The sequence below is a fragment of the Cheilinus undulatus genome, linkage group 6, assembly GCF_018320785.1.
Source record: "Cheilinus undulatus linkage group 6, ASM1832078v1, whole genome shotgun sequence".
In the NCBI taxonomy this organism is placed as follows: Eukaryota; Metazoa; Chordata; class Actinopteri; order Labriformes; family Labridae; genus Cheilinus; species Cheilinus undulatus.
Genome location: NC_054870.1, coordinates 40,253,919 through 40,271,758, shown reverse-complemented (window position 1 = coordinate 40,271,758; position 17,840 = coordinate 40,253,919). Strand labels below are relative to the sequence as shown.

At 40.1% G+C, this 17,840-nt stretch overlaps 1 protein-coding gene across 1 annotated transcript in view; it reads left to right on the top strand.

Annotated features, from left to right (window-relative positions):
• ptpn20 (protein tyrosine phosphatase non-receptor type 20) overlaps nt 1-9,923 on the top strand; it is a 54,006-nt gene extending 44,083 nt beyond the window's left edge. The window contains exons 43-47 of the mRNA XM_041790298.1: nt 1,270-1,360; nt 4,093-4,427; nt 5,466-5,681; nt 7,843-7,905; nt 8,008-9,923. Of these exons, the coding sequence (XP_041646232.1) occupies nt 1,270-1,360; nt 4,093-4,427; nt 5,466-5,681; nt 7,843-7,905; nt 8,008-8,118 (816 nt within the window). The 3' untranslated portion in view covers nt 8,119-9,923. The remainder of the gene's footprint in view (nt 1-1,269; nt 1,361-4,092; nt 4,428-5,465; nt 5,682-7,842; nt 7,906-8,007) is intronic.
• The last annotated feature ends 7,917 nt before the right edge of the window (nt 9,924-17,840 follow it).

Sequence of the window (17,840 nt, the reverse complement as noted above, 5' to 3'; positions counted from 1 at the left end):
CCGGTAGTCAAGCGGTTACGCAGGCGACCCAGGTTTGAATCTGGCCCGTGGCACTATTTCCTGCATGTCACTTCCCACTCCCTTCCCTGTTTCCGACTCTATCCACTGTCCTATCAAATAAAGGCAAAAAGGCCAAAAATAAATCTTTAAAAAAAAAACAAAAAAAACAACAAAAAAAAAACATTTGGTTCATTGATTGATTGTGTTTAGTTCCACTTAGGGTCCGAACTGTCAGATTCTTTTGATATATTTTTAGTGGTGGAAAATTTTCAAAAATTTGGGTCGCGATTTCTCTTAAGGAGGTGTTTGTGGGTCCTGATGTATGACCAGTTGAGAACCACTGCTCTAAAGCTCATTATGCTCACATAAATGTCCCAGCACTTTGAATAAAGGGAACAGATAAGCAGCACAACAGTTTGACCTTGACAGTGATATTGCTTTCAAACAACAGGCACTGTGTGGGCATTATGTGCCTTTATTTATAGAGGAGGATAGTTAATAGGAGAGGTATACGGGAAAGGAGCCACAGGCCAGACCTGAACCCCGGCCGCCCGCATACATAGGGGTGCTCCTTAACCATTAGGCCATCTGCGCCTCCACCTGGGCAATTCTTGTGAAAGTGACGTCTTAAAAAAGCTTTGAGGGATTTTTTTCCCACTTCGCACGCATGTCCACTCTGACTTAACATTGAACTACTTACATATTAGAGGTCAAAGGTCATGGTCATTGCGCCTAATGCTTATCCCTTGCTTGTGAACCTGATACAGTATCTTTAGAGCACTTTGAAGGATTGCCTTCAAACTTTGCACGAACGTCCACCTTGGGGTCACCGTGGCTTAGTAAGTAGAGTCAGTTGCTTTTGGACTTAAAGGTCAAGGGCTCAATCTCCACTTCCTGCAGTTGCATGTCAACATGTCTATTGGCATGGCACTTAACCTTAAATATCTCCTGACTACGACTGTAAAAGTGCTACACAAGAGTTCTGCTTTTAGTTTGCTACTTTCTGGATGTATGTCTGCTAAAGTATTTATAGTTAATCAGCATAGGTCAGTACCTCTAAGGCAGAGTGATACAGATATTAACCAATGAAATTACATTCAGTTTTACGTACATTTGACTGTTACTCATTGAAATAAAAGCTGTATTCAGCATCGAACACTGCAGAAATGTGCTACTGTTATGGACAGACTTACAGACATCCCGCTGCAGTCATTTAGCTAAAAATATTTTCATTTTGTTCATTTTGTGTTTTCTTGGCTCTCTTTCCAGGCTCTGGAGCATCTGAAGCCCTCTGACAACTGTGTGGTGGGAAAAGCTCCCGAGAACAGAGATAAGAACCGCTACAGAGACATCCTACCATGTAAGTCTCTCTTAACTTTCACTTTCTTTGGGGAAAATCTAAACTTTTACTTTCTCCTTCTGTTCAAACCTCTGTGCTTTATTTTATGTTCCCCTCATGGAGTATTTTATAGGTGAGCTGAAGCTGTAAAAGCTGGAAACTCACAGACCTGGCATTTATAGGAGAGCCTGTTTGTTAGCACTGTTCTTACCAACTTTAGGGTCTTCACTGAAGGAGGAGAGATATTTGTTTACAACACTAAAGTCAAGTCTGCACAACAAGTCATTCCCTAAATTAGGATCAATAATTCACTGGTGCCACACTTATCATTTTCTTGATATCAGCCAAGTGTGTAATTATGAGAAAGATGTAATTTGTTTCCAGCCTTGTAATTATCCAGGATTTATATTTTTTAATAATTGAAGCAGCATCAGGAGAAAATTACAAGCTGTGTAATTGTTTCACATTTCAGGGGGTAAAAACAGAGATTTATGTGTGTTAATGCACTCAGGAATGCAATGCTTTAATTTTGCTAGTGTTAATGATTCTGAAGATTGTAAATCATGTTAATGTAAGCTTTCTAAAGAACACGCAGTTACAATAAACAAAAAAATTTGACTTTAAAAAAACGGATGTGGCTACTTTTACGCCACACATTGTTTGTGAACTGCTTTGCCTGAAGCCTGAAGTTCAGCAAATTAATCACAGTCTCTTTTGGTAATCTTTTTTCCAAGATAGAGTGACCATATATTGGCAAATAGATGGTGCTGAGGCAGGGGACAGTGGTGAGGGAAAGGGGCAAGCCAGCCAAGCTTGAGAATGTCTGTCTGATAGCGAGCAGCTAAAGCCTTCCAGTCAAATGGAGCAGGTGACTTGAAGGTCACATAATATGCAAAATATGCTTTTTCAGGCTTTTCTAACAGAAATATATGCCCCTCGCCTGTCCTCAATCCCCCCAAGAATCAGAACCCCCCCCCCTCCACTTTTCAGAAAATGTGTGAACAAGCTGTTCTCATATTTTCCCCTCATGATGTCATGTGGGGAGTTAGCACTGCCCCAGGTTTGGTTGGCCCGTACCTGCTTGGAAGAAAGTTCTGCCCTCTCTCCTGATCCTCTGGAGGGCAACATCCATTAAGCCACATCCATTTCCTGAGAGGGGTAGAGTCAGGAGTGGGGTAAAACAGTTCATAAACATTAAAAGCCACAGACACAATAACAGCTCGTTCTGAGCTGGGCTGAAACAGACATGAAAAAAATCCAAAATTGCGTTTTTTCAGCAACGAACTTCACAGGCATGTTTTGGGGACCTCTGAGACCAATATAAACTTGTATTCAAGGGGTAAAATATGTGACCTTTAAAAAAGTTTGTCTCAGTACTGTGGCCATGAAACCAGAGCGGTGTTCATTTTAAGATGCCTAAATTTTAAATTTCTCATTTTTAATGGCTAATTTGATTTCTGCTTATTTCTTTGCCAAAAATGTGCACATATTTTTGAATTTTCTTTGGCTGTTTTTGCCATTTTCTTAAGTACTCATTATTTTACTGATCTGGCTTGAACTGGTGGCTACACTTGTCACCGCTGCCCCTGTGATTGTTGGTGGTATTGCAACATTTGATCTGTATATGTGACCCTCTAGAAAACATGCAGAAATATGATATAATGTAAAAGACAGACAGACGGCTTCATCCATATCCACATGTGAGTTGAATGTAGAGCATAAATGGGCATTAAAAGCACAAAAATGTCAAAAATAGTTTAAATCAGTCATTGTTTGGGAAGCATTTTTTTGTTAAATTGCATCCCTCTATAAGATAAACTATTAGGGTGGTAGCCAAGGCGGTCAAAACCTGTGGTGTTCTAAGATGTAAATGTGTTTAAACCTGCTGTTTAGCCTGGTATTTTTCTATGAGGTCAAATGAGTTTTTTGAGTCAGCCTCAAATGGCTTCTTCAGGAGCCGCAGTTTTTGGCACTTCTGAGTTGCCATAACTTCTCCTGCTCTTCAATTACAGACTGGTATGTGAAACTCTGTATGCAATGCTTGAAATTTCATTATAACTAATGATATGGAAGAATGTTGCACCTCATCATAGCGTAAAGCTGTCAGAAAAACACACACAAACAGGACATGCACACAAACACTCAGCGTTTACTTTTCCAGCCTTCGGAGTGATTTGGGGTTAACAGAGGTCACATTAATGAATGACTGTGAAATGACTGTGATAAAAAGGGTATTTACCCCCAGTGGAAAACCACTGTGGCTCACCGTATGTCGAGTTGTCTTTAGCCTGTCTCAAACCTTGTTTGTGCTTAAAATCCAGAAAATGTTGTGTTTATTTTCCATCCTGATACTTTGCTTTCAGCCTTTAACTATTTTATTTAGAAAGTCTGATTTCCAGTCTGTGGCTTTTTGACCTCACAAGCAGGAGGTGTGGGACTAACTCAGAAAGCATTCCTTACTTTCCTCCATCTATCACCTCTCTCATCACCAACAAACTTCCTCACAGCGAGGGTTTGTTGAGCCTGACTCCAGACCCCAGAGCTGTTTACCTGGCTTTATTTACTGTATGCTGAGATTGCGTGCCATTAGATAAACAACAAAGTCTGCAGTGTTCTTTGTTTTTGATCAAGATATGAATGGATGAATCATCATGAAAACACTGGCCATGTCTGGCATTTTGCTGGTTTTATTTATGTAATGTAATGTTAACTGCAGTTCAAGATATTTTTCTTCCTCCTTTTACTTGCTGTAGATGACAAAACTCGTGTTGCCATCGGAGACAACCAGGACTACATAAACGCCAGCTTCATTCGCATGCACTTTGGCAATGAGGAGTTCTTTTACATCTCCTGCCAGGGCCCTCTACCCTCCACGGTGCCAGCCTTCTGGCAGATGATCTGGGAAAATAAATCTGACGTCATCGCCATGATGACCCAGGAAGTAGAGCGGGGAAGGATCAAATGCCACAAGTACTGGCCAGAGAGGCAGAGCGTGCCTTTGGACACGGGCAGGTACCAAATTCACCTGGAGAACAAGCAGCACCTGGAGTACTTCCATATCAAGGTCATACGCATGGTGGAGACAGAGGTAAGAAACTTATGAAGAATACCTCCCTAATTCCATATAGATATGTATTTTGCCATGTCATTTTATTATTGAATTCAAGTGTTTCAATCAGACAGGTTGTCACAGGTGTATGAAATCAAGAACCTAGCCATGCAGTCTCCATTTGCAAACATTTGTGATATAAAATGGGTTGTTCTAAAGAGCTCAATGACTTTAAGTGTTGTACTATGATGGAGGCCACTTTTGCGATATTATTAGAAAGTGGAAGCGTTTAGGAACAACAGCAAGTCAGCCACAAAGCAGAAGACCACATGAATTTACAGAGTGGGGTCAAAGACTACGAAGGCGCATGGTGTCGCCAGCGCTCTGCTGATTCCATAGCTGAAGAGTTCTGAACTTCCACTGGCATTAATGTAAATGCAAAAAATGTGTGGCGGGAGCTTCATGGAATGGGAATCCATGGCTGAGCAGCTTTATGCAAGCCTCACATCACCAAGTCCAATGCCAAGTGTTGGATGGAGTTGTGTAATGCTCTTCCTTATCTGCAAAGAGCAATCTTAATGCTTCAGCATACCAAGAAATTGCTATGCTTCCAACTTTGTAGCAGCTGTTTGGGGAAGGCCCTTTTTTATTCCAACATGACTGTGCCCCAGTGCACAAAGCAAGGACTATAAAGACATGGTCTGATGAGTTTCGTGTGGAAGACTGGCTCACACAGAGCCCTGACCTCATCCCCATCAAGCACCTTTAAGATGACCTGGAACACAGATTGCATGCCGGGCCTTCTCATCCAACATCAGTGCCTTACCTCATAAATGCTCTACAGAATGAATGGGCACAAATTCCCACAAAAACACTCCAAAATCTTTTGGAAAGCCTTCTAAGAAGAGTGAAGGCTGTTACTTAGGCAAAAGGTGGGCCAACTCAATTTTATAGTACATGTACAAGTACATACCTTTGTCCATACAGTGTATTTCATGCCTGTTGGTGAAGTTTGAACTCTAATATTCAGCTTGAGGGGAACACCTCATAACCTCAATGGTTGAATGTTTATTTTAGACAGGTGAGATCCACTTTGTCCGTCACCTGAAGTTCACACACTGGCCTGACCACGGCGTGCCGCACAGCTCAGAGCATCTTGTTCGCTTCATCCGCTACCTGAGAGCGGTGCATCACAAAGGACCGGCCACCGTGCACTGCAGCGCCGGCATCGGACGTACAGGAGTCCTCATCTGTACTGACATCATCCTCAGCCTCATCGAGAAAGATCTTCCTGTAAGTGCAAGCTAATTCTGCTATTGTATAATTGTTTTTAATATGGAAAGGTGATATTTATCAGGATTTATTGAATTAACTTTATTTATACTTTTTTTATATACTTTTTTCAAAAACAAAGTTGCTTAAAGTTATTGCTTATGTAAGTAGGAGGCCAAAGAAATAGACTAGGTTTTACCGATCAGTGCTATGACTATAAGGATATTTCTGCAATAATTTCAAATGTCCTGAAAGAAGAAAATGGGCCAAGCGGAAAAGAAGTAGGAGTTTGGGAAGTCCTTTAAAACAGTATGAATAACTGAACATCACAGCTGATCAATCTGAGGAATCAAACAACCATCTAACTATTTCTGTAGCGCAGTGTTAATTTTGTACACCAAAACTATGACTAAAAATGTTCATCTACAGTCTTTTTTTTCCGTTTCAAAAACTAGACTAAGACTAACAAAAATAGATCTGTGATGACTAAAACTAGTCAACTAGTTTGATTTTTGTCATGACTAAAACTTAACTAAAATGTACTGTAGTTTTCGTTGGACATTTAAAATTTGTGATATTTCTCCACTGTGAGTAAATCTGTCAAAATACAATGCATCTCTATCTCTTCTGCCTCTCAGCAGTAGAAAGCATGGACCCCAGGTTTGGCAGAGTGCAGAGAACTCACTACCATGACTTGGAACCAGATTCAGGCAAAAGAATAAATGCTTGGACTAAAAGTAAAGACTTAAATGTGAGGACTTTTTATGGATTTAAACTAGACTAAAATATATTTGAATTTTTTGTTGACTAAAACTATAAAGGGTAGAAATGACTAAAATGTGACTAAAACTAAAAGACATTAAAAACAGCTGTCAAAATTACCACTGCTGTAGTGCAGCTGAAAAGTAAATTTTCCTTTTTCATGAAATGTCCCAATTAATTTCAATTGATTGTCCATAAGACATTTATGTTCCTGACAGGATAATCTATAACTCTAAACTCTTTGCCTTCAGTCAAGCAAATTCATCGTACAGAATTCATTATTTTCAAAATAGTCTAATTTTTATGAGCAAACTCTAAAAACTGACATTCCTAGCTGCCTTAAGTTTTCTTTGTATTAAAATTGTAACTTTGCCTTAACTTGAATAACTTTAAAGTATAAGCATACTAAGATACAATACTAAAATGTAACCAAGCCATATTAACTTTCAAGCCTAGTTTGTGAAAAGTAATCAAACATGATAAGTTCAAATATTAAAGGATCAAGTTTAGGGTTGTTGGGTTTTCATAATCAGATAAGTTATGGTAATCCAGCCCTGGTTTTATCTGGATAAAATCCTCAAAACCTTAATGTACGTTTGAGAAAACATCAAACAAAAGAAAAATAGGATAAACCTGATCCCTGAAGAAGGCTGGGTTCAAACTGGATTACAGAAAAAAAGAGTAAGAAACTATTAATGGTCAAACAATACATAATTTTTACAAGGTAGTTTGTGAAATGTGGCCCATTTCTGCTTCTATATTATGGCTACATTCGATCTTCACTGGCAAACTCATGCCAAAGCAGGCTGGGAAAAGAGCAAAAGCATCTTTCCTGTCATGAAAAGCTTGCAGCGCTGTTCTTTGCTCTATATTTAATAAAGAAATGTGGTCCGGTTCTGATAAAACTGTCGCTATACTAAAGCTACATCCGAGCTAAATGCTACACTGGCAGCAGCCAGTGCTATCAGCTTCCAGAACAAGAAAACCCTGCCTGTAGCTTCTGCCTCATTCTCCTCAAATGATGCTGATTTGGTCAAGTATATTGTCAGACAATATCTCTGAAATACAATCATTTCAGATCAGAGCTGAACAAGATGCATTTGCCTAATAACAGCTTGCCAATCCATCTGCTTTGCAAAGGCCACATTATCTAGGTGTGTTGGTCTACTTCTTGTTATTTATTTTAGTTAATTTTAGTCAAACTCAAAAGTTTACATGCATTTTAAAAGTTCAGATTTAGTCAGACTACCATAAAATGTGACTCTCTCTATTAAAACATAGTGAACATGCATTCTCGCACTCAGCTGCCAACATGGCTGCTCACTCTTGGCCTTGTTAATTTATTATCAATATAATGAATGAATAATGGCTCACACACATCCTATAGCTGTGTCTGACTACCTCCTGTCTCCTCTTTTAGATTGATGTGACTGAAATCGTAAAAGAGATGAGGCTTCAGCGGCATGGGATGATTCAAACTAAGGTTAGTGCCAACAGGAAGGTTAAGTGTTCAAAGTTCAAGCTTTTAAAAAAAAAAGAGACAGTTCTGAAAAGCCAGACGTGCCCTTTGTCTCTCTCATTTCAGGAACAGTATCTCTTCTGCTACAAAGTCTGGTTGGAGGTTTTACAGGGCATTTTACAGCTTCACGGCAACCAATGGCAACCGGAAAGTCCCAGAGACCACAAAGTAGTCTGAATTTTTTTCCACGTCCAGTTCACCTATGTGTAAAGCACAGACTGTTTTAGGAACCACATGGGGTTTATCACAGCCCAGACTGGAGAGATCTCTTTCTTTGATTGTAGTTTAGTGTAGTTAGCTTTAATATGGAAGCTGTTCTCTGTTTTGATACTTTGTGTTGAGCCCTTTTGTTATTGACTATTTTTGGTTCTCTATGTGCTCTCGGTGCTGTGTTTATTTAGTTCACTGAGGTTGTTTTGCCTTCTGTCTCTAGCAACTTCTCAAATCTGTCACTTTCTGAATGTATCTCATTTATTTTCTCCCCTTGTCCCTACTTTTTTGCAACTTGCATTCATTTTTTAACTCAAACTGCATGGAATTCAAAAATCTGATATTATTCACATCTTTGAACTAGCAGTGTTTTTTATTAACATCAAAATGCACAAGTGTCCAGTGATCTCATCATAGCCGAAGGAGAATCTGTTGGTAACCTTGATGAGTGAGTAGCGTTTGATTAAGCATTATCATTTCATTAAGTGCATTCGTACCCTGGAGATAAAGGGCATTAGCAAAAGAACACTATTGATTTTTCAGTTCATCATCTAAGGGAATGAAAAGACTCAAGTGCCTTGGAATGACTCACACCGTTTGCTCCGCATCGACCCGAGCCACTTGTCGCAGGCGGTCAGGGATGAAGAGCAAGAAATTGATTTAAGAGCTTGTTTGTTGTCAGAGGGGAATGTTTGGTCCAACCAAACCAGAGGAGGGTTACATCTCACCTTTAAGTTAAACTGCAACCAAGAAACAATGTGAAGTTTGCACACCGCCTGGCAATCTTTTTGGTTTGTTTGTGGGCCCATTTTATACAAATCACAATGAAAGTCTAACACATAATCACAACTTGCACATCCTAATACAGATAAAGAATGATTCGACTTAACAAAAGTTTGGATAAATTCATGAATTTTCAATTCACTCTTTTGCAAAGACTTCAATCAGATTTTTAAAATGTACAAAAGTGGTTTAAATAATTAGTTTAGCTGTAATTTGTTATATGAAAGCATCCTTTATCTGTATTCCATAGCTATTTTAATACAAACTCAGCCAAAAATGCAAAAAATACAACGATGAGGTTTACAATCTTTCAATTTTGCAACTTCGGATGTACAAAGCAAAAGAGCTACATCTCAAAGTCATGGATGATTTACAGGCTTGAACCTCAGTCTTTGGATGTAGCTGCTTGTGAGCTTCGTTCTTTTAGCTGCTATCACACACAAACACTTCCGCTCACACACCAGCTCTCGTATTGCATGCAGACTCTTAAAGTACAGACGTCTGAGCCTGGAGAATGACTTGATCAAAAATGTGGAATGTAACAAAGCAATACCCTTCAAGAAGAAGAGGGGAGATCAGAATGTCAACCTCTTATCTGCTAACATCTTCCAAAGAGTTTGGGGCATGTTGGCTAGACATATGCAGTACTTTACCTTGTAGCCATGTGGATGGCTGTGTGGAGCCGTCAGCCTCCGCTCTATGGATGCTACATCCTTTCATTCGATGCTGCTCGGTTGGTTTCCAGTGACGGGAAAGCCTCTGTTATGTGCAAGTTCATGCTCTCTTTGAGATCCTGTTGATACGTTTTCTCCCTAAAAAAGATTATTATTGAAAGAGCACATTTTGCATTCATCTGTGAAAAGGCATCTTGTACAGTCAGAGCAAGTGCTTATGCAACAAACAGCATTGTGAAATGTAATAACCTTAATTGCACAACAGCTTATTTATGCTAAATTAATGTACAAGCCACTATGTAACCAATAACTGATAACAATGTAATACCTCTCTCTTTAATTAAAAACTCTTCTGAAACTTGTTTGTGTGTTTTTCAGCATGCCCTCCCCCCCGACTCTGAACACAACATAACTCAAGTCAAACAAGAGCAGCAGAACGGTTTTCCCTCACGGCACACACAGAACAGAGAGCCGGAGGCGGCCCTAAATCTAATTCCTCTGAGCCCCCCCTCCACTTTTACTGCAGGGTATACTCCCTCTCGGGTTTTACTGCAGGGTAAATAAGCTGGTCTCACAGGGGTCTTTGTGACAGCATGGAAACCCCTTGCATGCTCCACATACACACATAAACCCGGTGCTGGAGGAAGCCTTGGAGCAGATTTACTCCTTTACTCTCTCTCTACTACCTCTCTGTGTACTCCCACTGCCCTGTCACACTCACACATACACAAACCTCCAGTCTCCCTCCCCTTTCACCTCACTCCCAAACTTAGACCTTGTTATTGCTGTAAGTTATTGCAGGAACGACAGCCACTCGGTTTTTCAAGGTTCATTAGTATTTACAGTTGTATCGTTTTATTAAACAAATGTCCTTTGAATTTTAAACCACAAGAAAAGGAAGAAATTACAGGCCACTTTTGCCAACTTAAGGACAATTCTGCAAGTATGGAGGTTGAAAACTTGAAAAATTTGAACTCTGTTTAATTACTACTGAAATCTATCATTTCTGAGGAACAAACCGCTGTTTTAATTTCATGGATAAACTTCTCAAAATGAGGGAGGAAAGTTGTTTAAAGTGGCTCTCCTGGTTCACATTGCAAATAATCTCAATGCTTTTCAAGTAGTAATGGAGGTAGGCAGAGCTGAGCAGTGCATCTCTACCACAGACTGCAGAAGATATTGGACAAAGCCTGAATGACGTAAACCATTGGGTCATGGAGACATAAACCATTAGGTTACTGGAGGAGTCATAAAAAACGTCTCTAACTTTTGATCAACCTACAAGACAAGGAGTTGGATGTGTTAAGCCTGCAGACAATTACCCTGTGTAAGCTTGCAGTTATTTCAGCCATGCCCCTAATGATGCATGAATCAATACCCTTATTTACACCAAAATGGACACATTATTACAAACTTCACCCCCTGTAGCATGCATTAACTCCGCAAGCAAGAAATTCAAAATGATGTTGGAAATGCAACAAAAGCTGTCGAGCTGAAGAAATATTTAAAGTTGTTTAATTCTTCAGGAGTTCACCAGCAGTTGAATGTTAATTCTCTCTGTGATCCACGTAAAACCGTTGATTATTATCACTTTGAAGCAGATGTTTGAGATATTTTGGAGCTTTTGGCCATGTACGACTTCTCCTGAATGAAACTGCATTTGGCTTGTTTTCTGTGGAAGTGGCCCTGTGTTGAGTGTGAACAGACGATAAAAGGAAGAGGCGTGTTGATCTACCTGTGTGCTACATGGAGGGATGTCATCAAATACCCTCATATCATTAACACAGAGAAAGATCCTGAAACACTTCCTGAAGTCCTCCTGTGCTGCAGATAGTCTCTGGGTCCTTGTACTGGGAACCAAACTCTCTTTATTCCAAACTGTGGGATTCGATTGAGCTTCGAGTGTAAAAATAAATGAGCATTAATGTGTTTTTGGGAGTTGTTGTTGACCATGCCCTTTGTAAGTCGACCCCATCGGCTCCTCAGTGATGACAGCCCACTGACACACACACAGAGAGCCATTCATCCCTTCTCTGAGCAGAATGACACTTTTGTGGCTTTCCAGACTTTCAGAAACCACAGACATGTCAAAGGAACCGATTATGATTACGGCCTCCCCTTGTATATTCACTTGTAATTATCTTAAGTTGGTTTTGTAGAGGGATAGCTGGGCTCCCGATCGGGTTTTCTGGGGTGAGCTGCAATTGGAGTCTAAAATTACATCCAGTGGTGATTTGTGAAAGATATTTAATCTTCTGAGACTACTTTTTGGTATTGAGTTTGTCTCATTTCCTGTCCTGTATTATTTCTGGTAAAACCCCATAAACAGAATATATGGTATATGAAAGACTGTATATAAGTCCACTTCATATTAAAGCTTAGTTTATCATTATATTCCAGAAATACACATCCATCATGGCAGGGAAAGTGAGTAGTAGATGCTCAAATTTCCATAAAGATGGACTATGAGACTATTTTTGGTAAAGAATTTAAGCTAGGGTTAACTTGTTCTCTTATTTCCTAGATCAGACAATTGTATTACACACTACAGTTTAATCACTAAGGGTAAGGGGAGATGTGTGCAGGCAGAAGCAAAGAAATAGTGTTTATCAAAGCAAAACTAAAGAGGTTAAATAAAATAATGATTAAACCTGCACCTATGTTGCTTTAATTAAACTATAACAATCAGCTTACTTTTCTAAAGCTTAGTTAGGTTTAAAACTACTGTAGATGATTTTGGTCAGTTACTCAATTGAAGAGGCAAGTGATCAAAAGTCCTGGAAACTCAAATAAACAGCCAATAACTCTTGAAAAATCACCATAGAAAACTCAGATGTAAGCTTAAGTGTCCATTTAATGTCTGGAAATTAATCAACGAAAGGGTCTCCTTTCTTTAGCTACAGTCCCCTTTAAGTCTGCAGATCAGGCCCCCCATAAAACAAAAATAGAAAACAAGTTCCTTTAATTATTATTATCCTTAGTGCTTCAGTTCTTTTGATTATCAAGAAGCCCCCTAAATGTCCAAAAATAGTCCTTCCAAAGCAAAAAAAAAAAAAAAAAAAAAAAAGGAATCCTCCAGTCCAAAAACAAAAATCAAAAGCAATGCATTGCCAAAAATCCAAAAATAATCCACATGAAGCTGACTCACCAGTCCTGGGGTCGTTCTTCTTCCAGACTTACTCTTGTAGGTTCTTTTTCTGGGATCTCCAATATTTATGGCCCTCATGCTCGGCTGTGATCAGGCTCGTGTCTGGAGGAGGCCTCACCATAACAACGGAGTGGACTTGAGTTATCCTTTACTGGGAAAACCACAGTCCTTACACAGATCCACCATCTAATTCAGGAGGCCCAGACACTTCTCTCCACAAACATTTCATCTCAGCCTTTGTTCTGCCTCAGCCCCTCCCCCACTTCACACCTGAGTCAAACCTGGCTGCAGCAGGTCACCTGACCAGGCAGACATGCAGCTAAACAGACTACGTATATTTAACAGGAAAAACAAACTCAGGTAGGGAAAGCTAGGGATCTAACCTTCAAGGGTTTTTTTTCCATATACATCCCTAAAGACACAATCCCGAAGGGTAAAAAGATGTAGCACTTGTTGGTTTGCAAACTGGCAATTTTTAAGCTTTGGTTCAAATGCTAGCTTCCCCAATTTTGTTTTCAGGAATCATGAAGTGATGATGTTTGGATGAGAGGATCCAAAAAATCCATGAACAGGCCGCCATACTGAAAACACTTTTCGAACTTGTTTTAGATTAACCTTAGATTTAAAATAGAAAAGCTTGAACACATTCTTTTCTCTGCATTTCCCTCTTTCCACACTCGCTTTCCTCATGTATAGTGAGGAAAACTATCTTAAAGGGATATTTTTGAAGTTGGGTTTTACGACACCACTACAACAGGGGTTCTCATACTTTGCAGCCTGCGACCCCCCTGATAAAGGTGCCCACCACTGGGGAACCACACTGTACCTGAGGGTGGTTGAACACAGCCACAGCCATGCACATTCAGGAATAGTCACAGGCAGACAAGGCCGACCATAAGGGGGCTAAGAGGAGAGCTATCTGGGGCCCAGCCAAAGTGGGGGCCCATGGAGTCAGCAAAACCATGGCCCATTGTAAAGTAGACATGATAACCATATTTTTTTTACCCAAGAATAAATGCATTAAAAATGACTAAAATGTCTGAAAAAAATAGTGAAATGTGATTTCAAAGTGGCAGGGATGGGTTAACGTGGAAAAACAGGCATAAAAAGTGGTAAATTGGGTTAAGAGTGGCAATAATGCTGCTGCTGAAAAAACCTCGTTGTGAAAGTGCAAGTGAGATGTTTTGTCAAGCATGAGATTACACCTTCCAGGCTCTTATGAGAACTCTGACGTACAAGTTTATATGCAGGCCAGAGAACTCTCAGACCTCCATTATAATGCTATTGACTAATCCCAGTCATAGTGTTGTAAGATACCAGTCATCCTTGTGGAGACACTGGTATGGGTGTCTTTTACAAATAGGGGGGTATGTTGTTTGTCTGTTGATTGTTTATATACATATATATATATATATATATATATATATATATATATATATATATATATATATATAGTTTTTAATCCTGGTTTTTATGTATTTGTTGTTGTTTTTTTATGGACTTCTATGTCTGCTAATAAAGACGATGATGAAGATTGGCTTAAAAGTGGAAGACATGGGCAGAAAAGGTGAAAAAATAGAGCAAAAAATAGCAGAAATGGGTTAAATCTGTTACGTCCAAGTCTAGGGGAACCTGGACATAACACAATGTGTGGCCCCACTCATCCCACTCCCAAGAAAGCCAGTAATACAAGTAAAGCAAAGGTAAGCAGCATTTTAACTGGCTTGATATGAGTAACAAACAAATTAACAAAGAAGGTTACTGACTGCTGCCATGAGCTTAATGTTGAACACTTATGTTCACAAATTTATACTTTAACAATCCCAAATAAAGGGCCAAGTTAACAAATCTAATTTCACACTCTAAGTAGTCAAATCACACAATTCACAAAGTCACAAAAGCTAAAGTATCAGGTCACAGAGCTGCCTGCTTCTTTGACCCAATCAGCTACAGCCAGCTACATCAGCACCTGATCACCTAGACACACTCACAGAGACACACTCACACAGGCTGAATCTCCAACTCCTCCCTAAACCCTGAGCCCTGATTGACCGACTGCAACTGAAAAGTGATTGAGTGTATTAGGCTGCAAGGCCGTCAAGTGGTAGAAACAGGAATGGGACAGCTCTTTGTTTTTAGACAGTTGGCATCTTGCAGAGTTTAAAACAAAGATAAAAACAAGCGTGCCTCACCTATAGATCTATTTTTTCAGTAGATGAGGGCTGTTTTAAATAATATACCCAAAGGAAAAATACTTCTTTTTTGCAACGTCCACCCCTTTTTGCACCTTGCATGTTTTTAGTTTACAATTTCGCTCTGTTCACTTCACTTTAGTAGCGTTTACCAGCAAGCATCCCTGAGAATCCCTGTCATACATTACAATGCAATAAACTATGGGTAATTCCCTAACGCTAAGTCTGCAGAGGTGCCCACTCAAGGAAAGAGTGCATAAAGGGCTAAAAAAGTCAGCGAGATATCCCTCACGCACTTTATGATTTGACAGTGGGACAGCCCTAAACCCTCACAGGCTTAGCGGGAGCGCACCTCAAAGTCAGTGAGTGTGTAAGTGTGGACATTGGGATTGGACCACACACTCAACACTGCAGGGAGGACACAGAGCTGCCCATGTGCAGACCTCCGCCATTAGCCCTATCTCCCAATAGTGAAAAACCCCTCAAAAAAGTCCTGGATCCGTCCCCATGTGCCCCCCCCCACCACAGCATTCGCTGATTACTCCCTCCTCAGTGGGGTGGAAACACGGCGAGGCAAAGCATTAGCTTCGCTATGGGTGCCAAAAGATGCACCCATGGTCTCACAGGACGACTGGAAGCCATGGCAGAGGGTGAATATTCCTCTATTCCTCCCAGCATTGTGAGTATTCTCACTATGATTCACTGTCTTTCTCTCTAGCGCTCCGACTCTCTCCTTGATCAGGCGTGCGTCTTTTACACTCTATAAACTCCAAAACTTTGACTAGAAACACACACAAAAACTGCTGCTGGGATTGAAGTTACTCATGTCCGCCATCTCCTGGTGTAAAGTGGTAACAGCGCAGACCTCCACCGTTAGCTCTATCTCCCAATAGTACAGAATCTTTTTAAAAAATTTCTGGTTCCAGACGGTGATCTGGATCACTCCCAAAATCTAATCAGTTCTTCCTTATGCCATTTCTGACATTTCCTGAAAATTTCATCAAAATCCATCCATAAGTTTTTCAGTTATGTTGCTAACAAACAAACAAACAAATGAACAAACCCACCCGATCACATAACCTCCTTGGCGGAGCTAACTATGACCCAGGGTCATAACACAAAAAATGGGCATAACAAATAGTGAAATGTGGTTTGAATATGCAAAACTGGGTTGAAAAGGTGGTGAAAAGGGGTTAAGGCAATAATGGGTCAAAAGAGACAACAGGCAGGGATCAGCAAGAATTGGTTTGGAAGTGGTAAAAACAGACAGAGACTGTGCTGGAAAGGGTTAACAGTGACAACAATGGCTTAAAAGAGGAAGAAATGCAAATTGCACAAATTGATGGAAAGCTGCAAACAATGGTGGCAAACTTAATGAAAATTGGATAAAAAGTAGCACAAATAAATGATTTCAACAGAAGAACCCAGTGTTAGTTTGACACACTTTTTACATCCAAAATGAGGTAATAGTTAGTCAGGACACTAGCACCAATGCTACTGTTCCAACACACATTCACTGATGTCATCAATAAATCACAACTGTGGAGGGCCGATTCTCTGGGTTTGTGAGGGGCCCAGTAAATTCTAGGGGCATGTCTGTATGCAGAATCACTTTTTATGGAGTTTTTGAACATTGCTTTGATTTCACCAGAAATCGCACCAAATTACATGTTTTATTTTACATTTAACTAATTCTATTGCATTATATTTTCATAAAAAATGTTAAAATGTACAGTTTGAAATCTTTAAGAAATGTTCTTGTTTTTTAAAGGCATCAGGCGACCCCCTCTCAGTGTCTCACGACCCAAACATTAAGAACCACTGGCCTAGCTGACCTAATTCAACAGAGGTCCATGTATCATGTTCTATGAAGACACCTGTGACTAGAAGGTCCAGTCACTGGTTAATCAATATCCCTGACTACCACTACACCAAGAGGACAAAAGAACACTCCGAGCAACTCTGAGAAAAGGTTTTTGAAAGGAATAAGTCAGGGGATGGATTAAAAAAAATTCTAAGGTACTGAACATCCCATGGAGTTCAGTTAAATCCATCATCAAGAAATGGAAGTAGGCTAGTGAGAGAGGCCACCAAGACACCTATGACTACCCTGATGGAGTTCCAAGCTTCAGCAGCTGAGATGGGAGAGACTCTGCATACAAGTGTTGTTAGGTTCTCAACCACAGCTTTATGGGAGAGTGGCAAAGAGAAAGTCACTGTTGGAGAAAACTCAGATTATATCTTAACTAGATTTCGCAAAAAGGCATGTGGGAGACTCCATGGTCAAGTAGGAGAAATTTCTTTGCTCATGTAACCCACATGAAACATATGATTACTAAACCCATTTATGTCATTTAGAGGTGTAGTTTCATGTCCCACCAGTGGCATACTGCCCGTGCCTCACCATTAAGACATCAAACTATTTAGTGCCTTACCTACAGCTTGCTCTTACTTTTCATCTAAGGCATGTCCCAAGAGCACATTGTCAAACTGAAGAAACCTTCGGACTGAGTATTGTATATAAACTAAACAGAAGAGCCACTCCATCCATCGAGCCCTCTCATCACAAGCTCCGATTGTTTTTTTTCTTTGCGTGGACTAGAAATTGGAGGGTTCAGTGTTGAGCCAGTATCAGAGAGCTTGACTGTGGACGGACCAGACACATGGTGTGGCCAGCCGTGGGTTCCGCCCTCAGCGAACTTCAGACCACTGACTCACTCCATTCACTCAGATACAGATAAAACGCAGCACATTACAAAACCTAACCAGGTAGTCATAGGGACTGTGTGCATACAAGTCAGAGAGAACTGATCTCCTTTCCTCAAGGGAGAAATTCATGAGGAACTGAACTCTTGCTTTTACTCAAAGAAGGGACACTTTTATTTTGTTTAT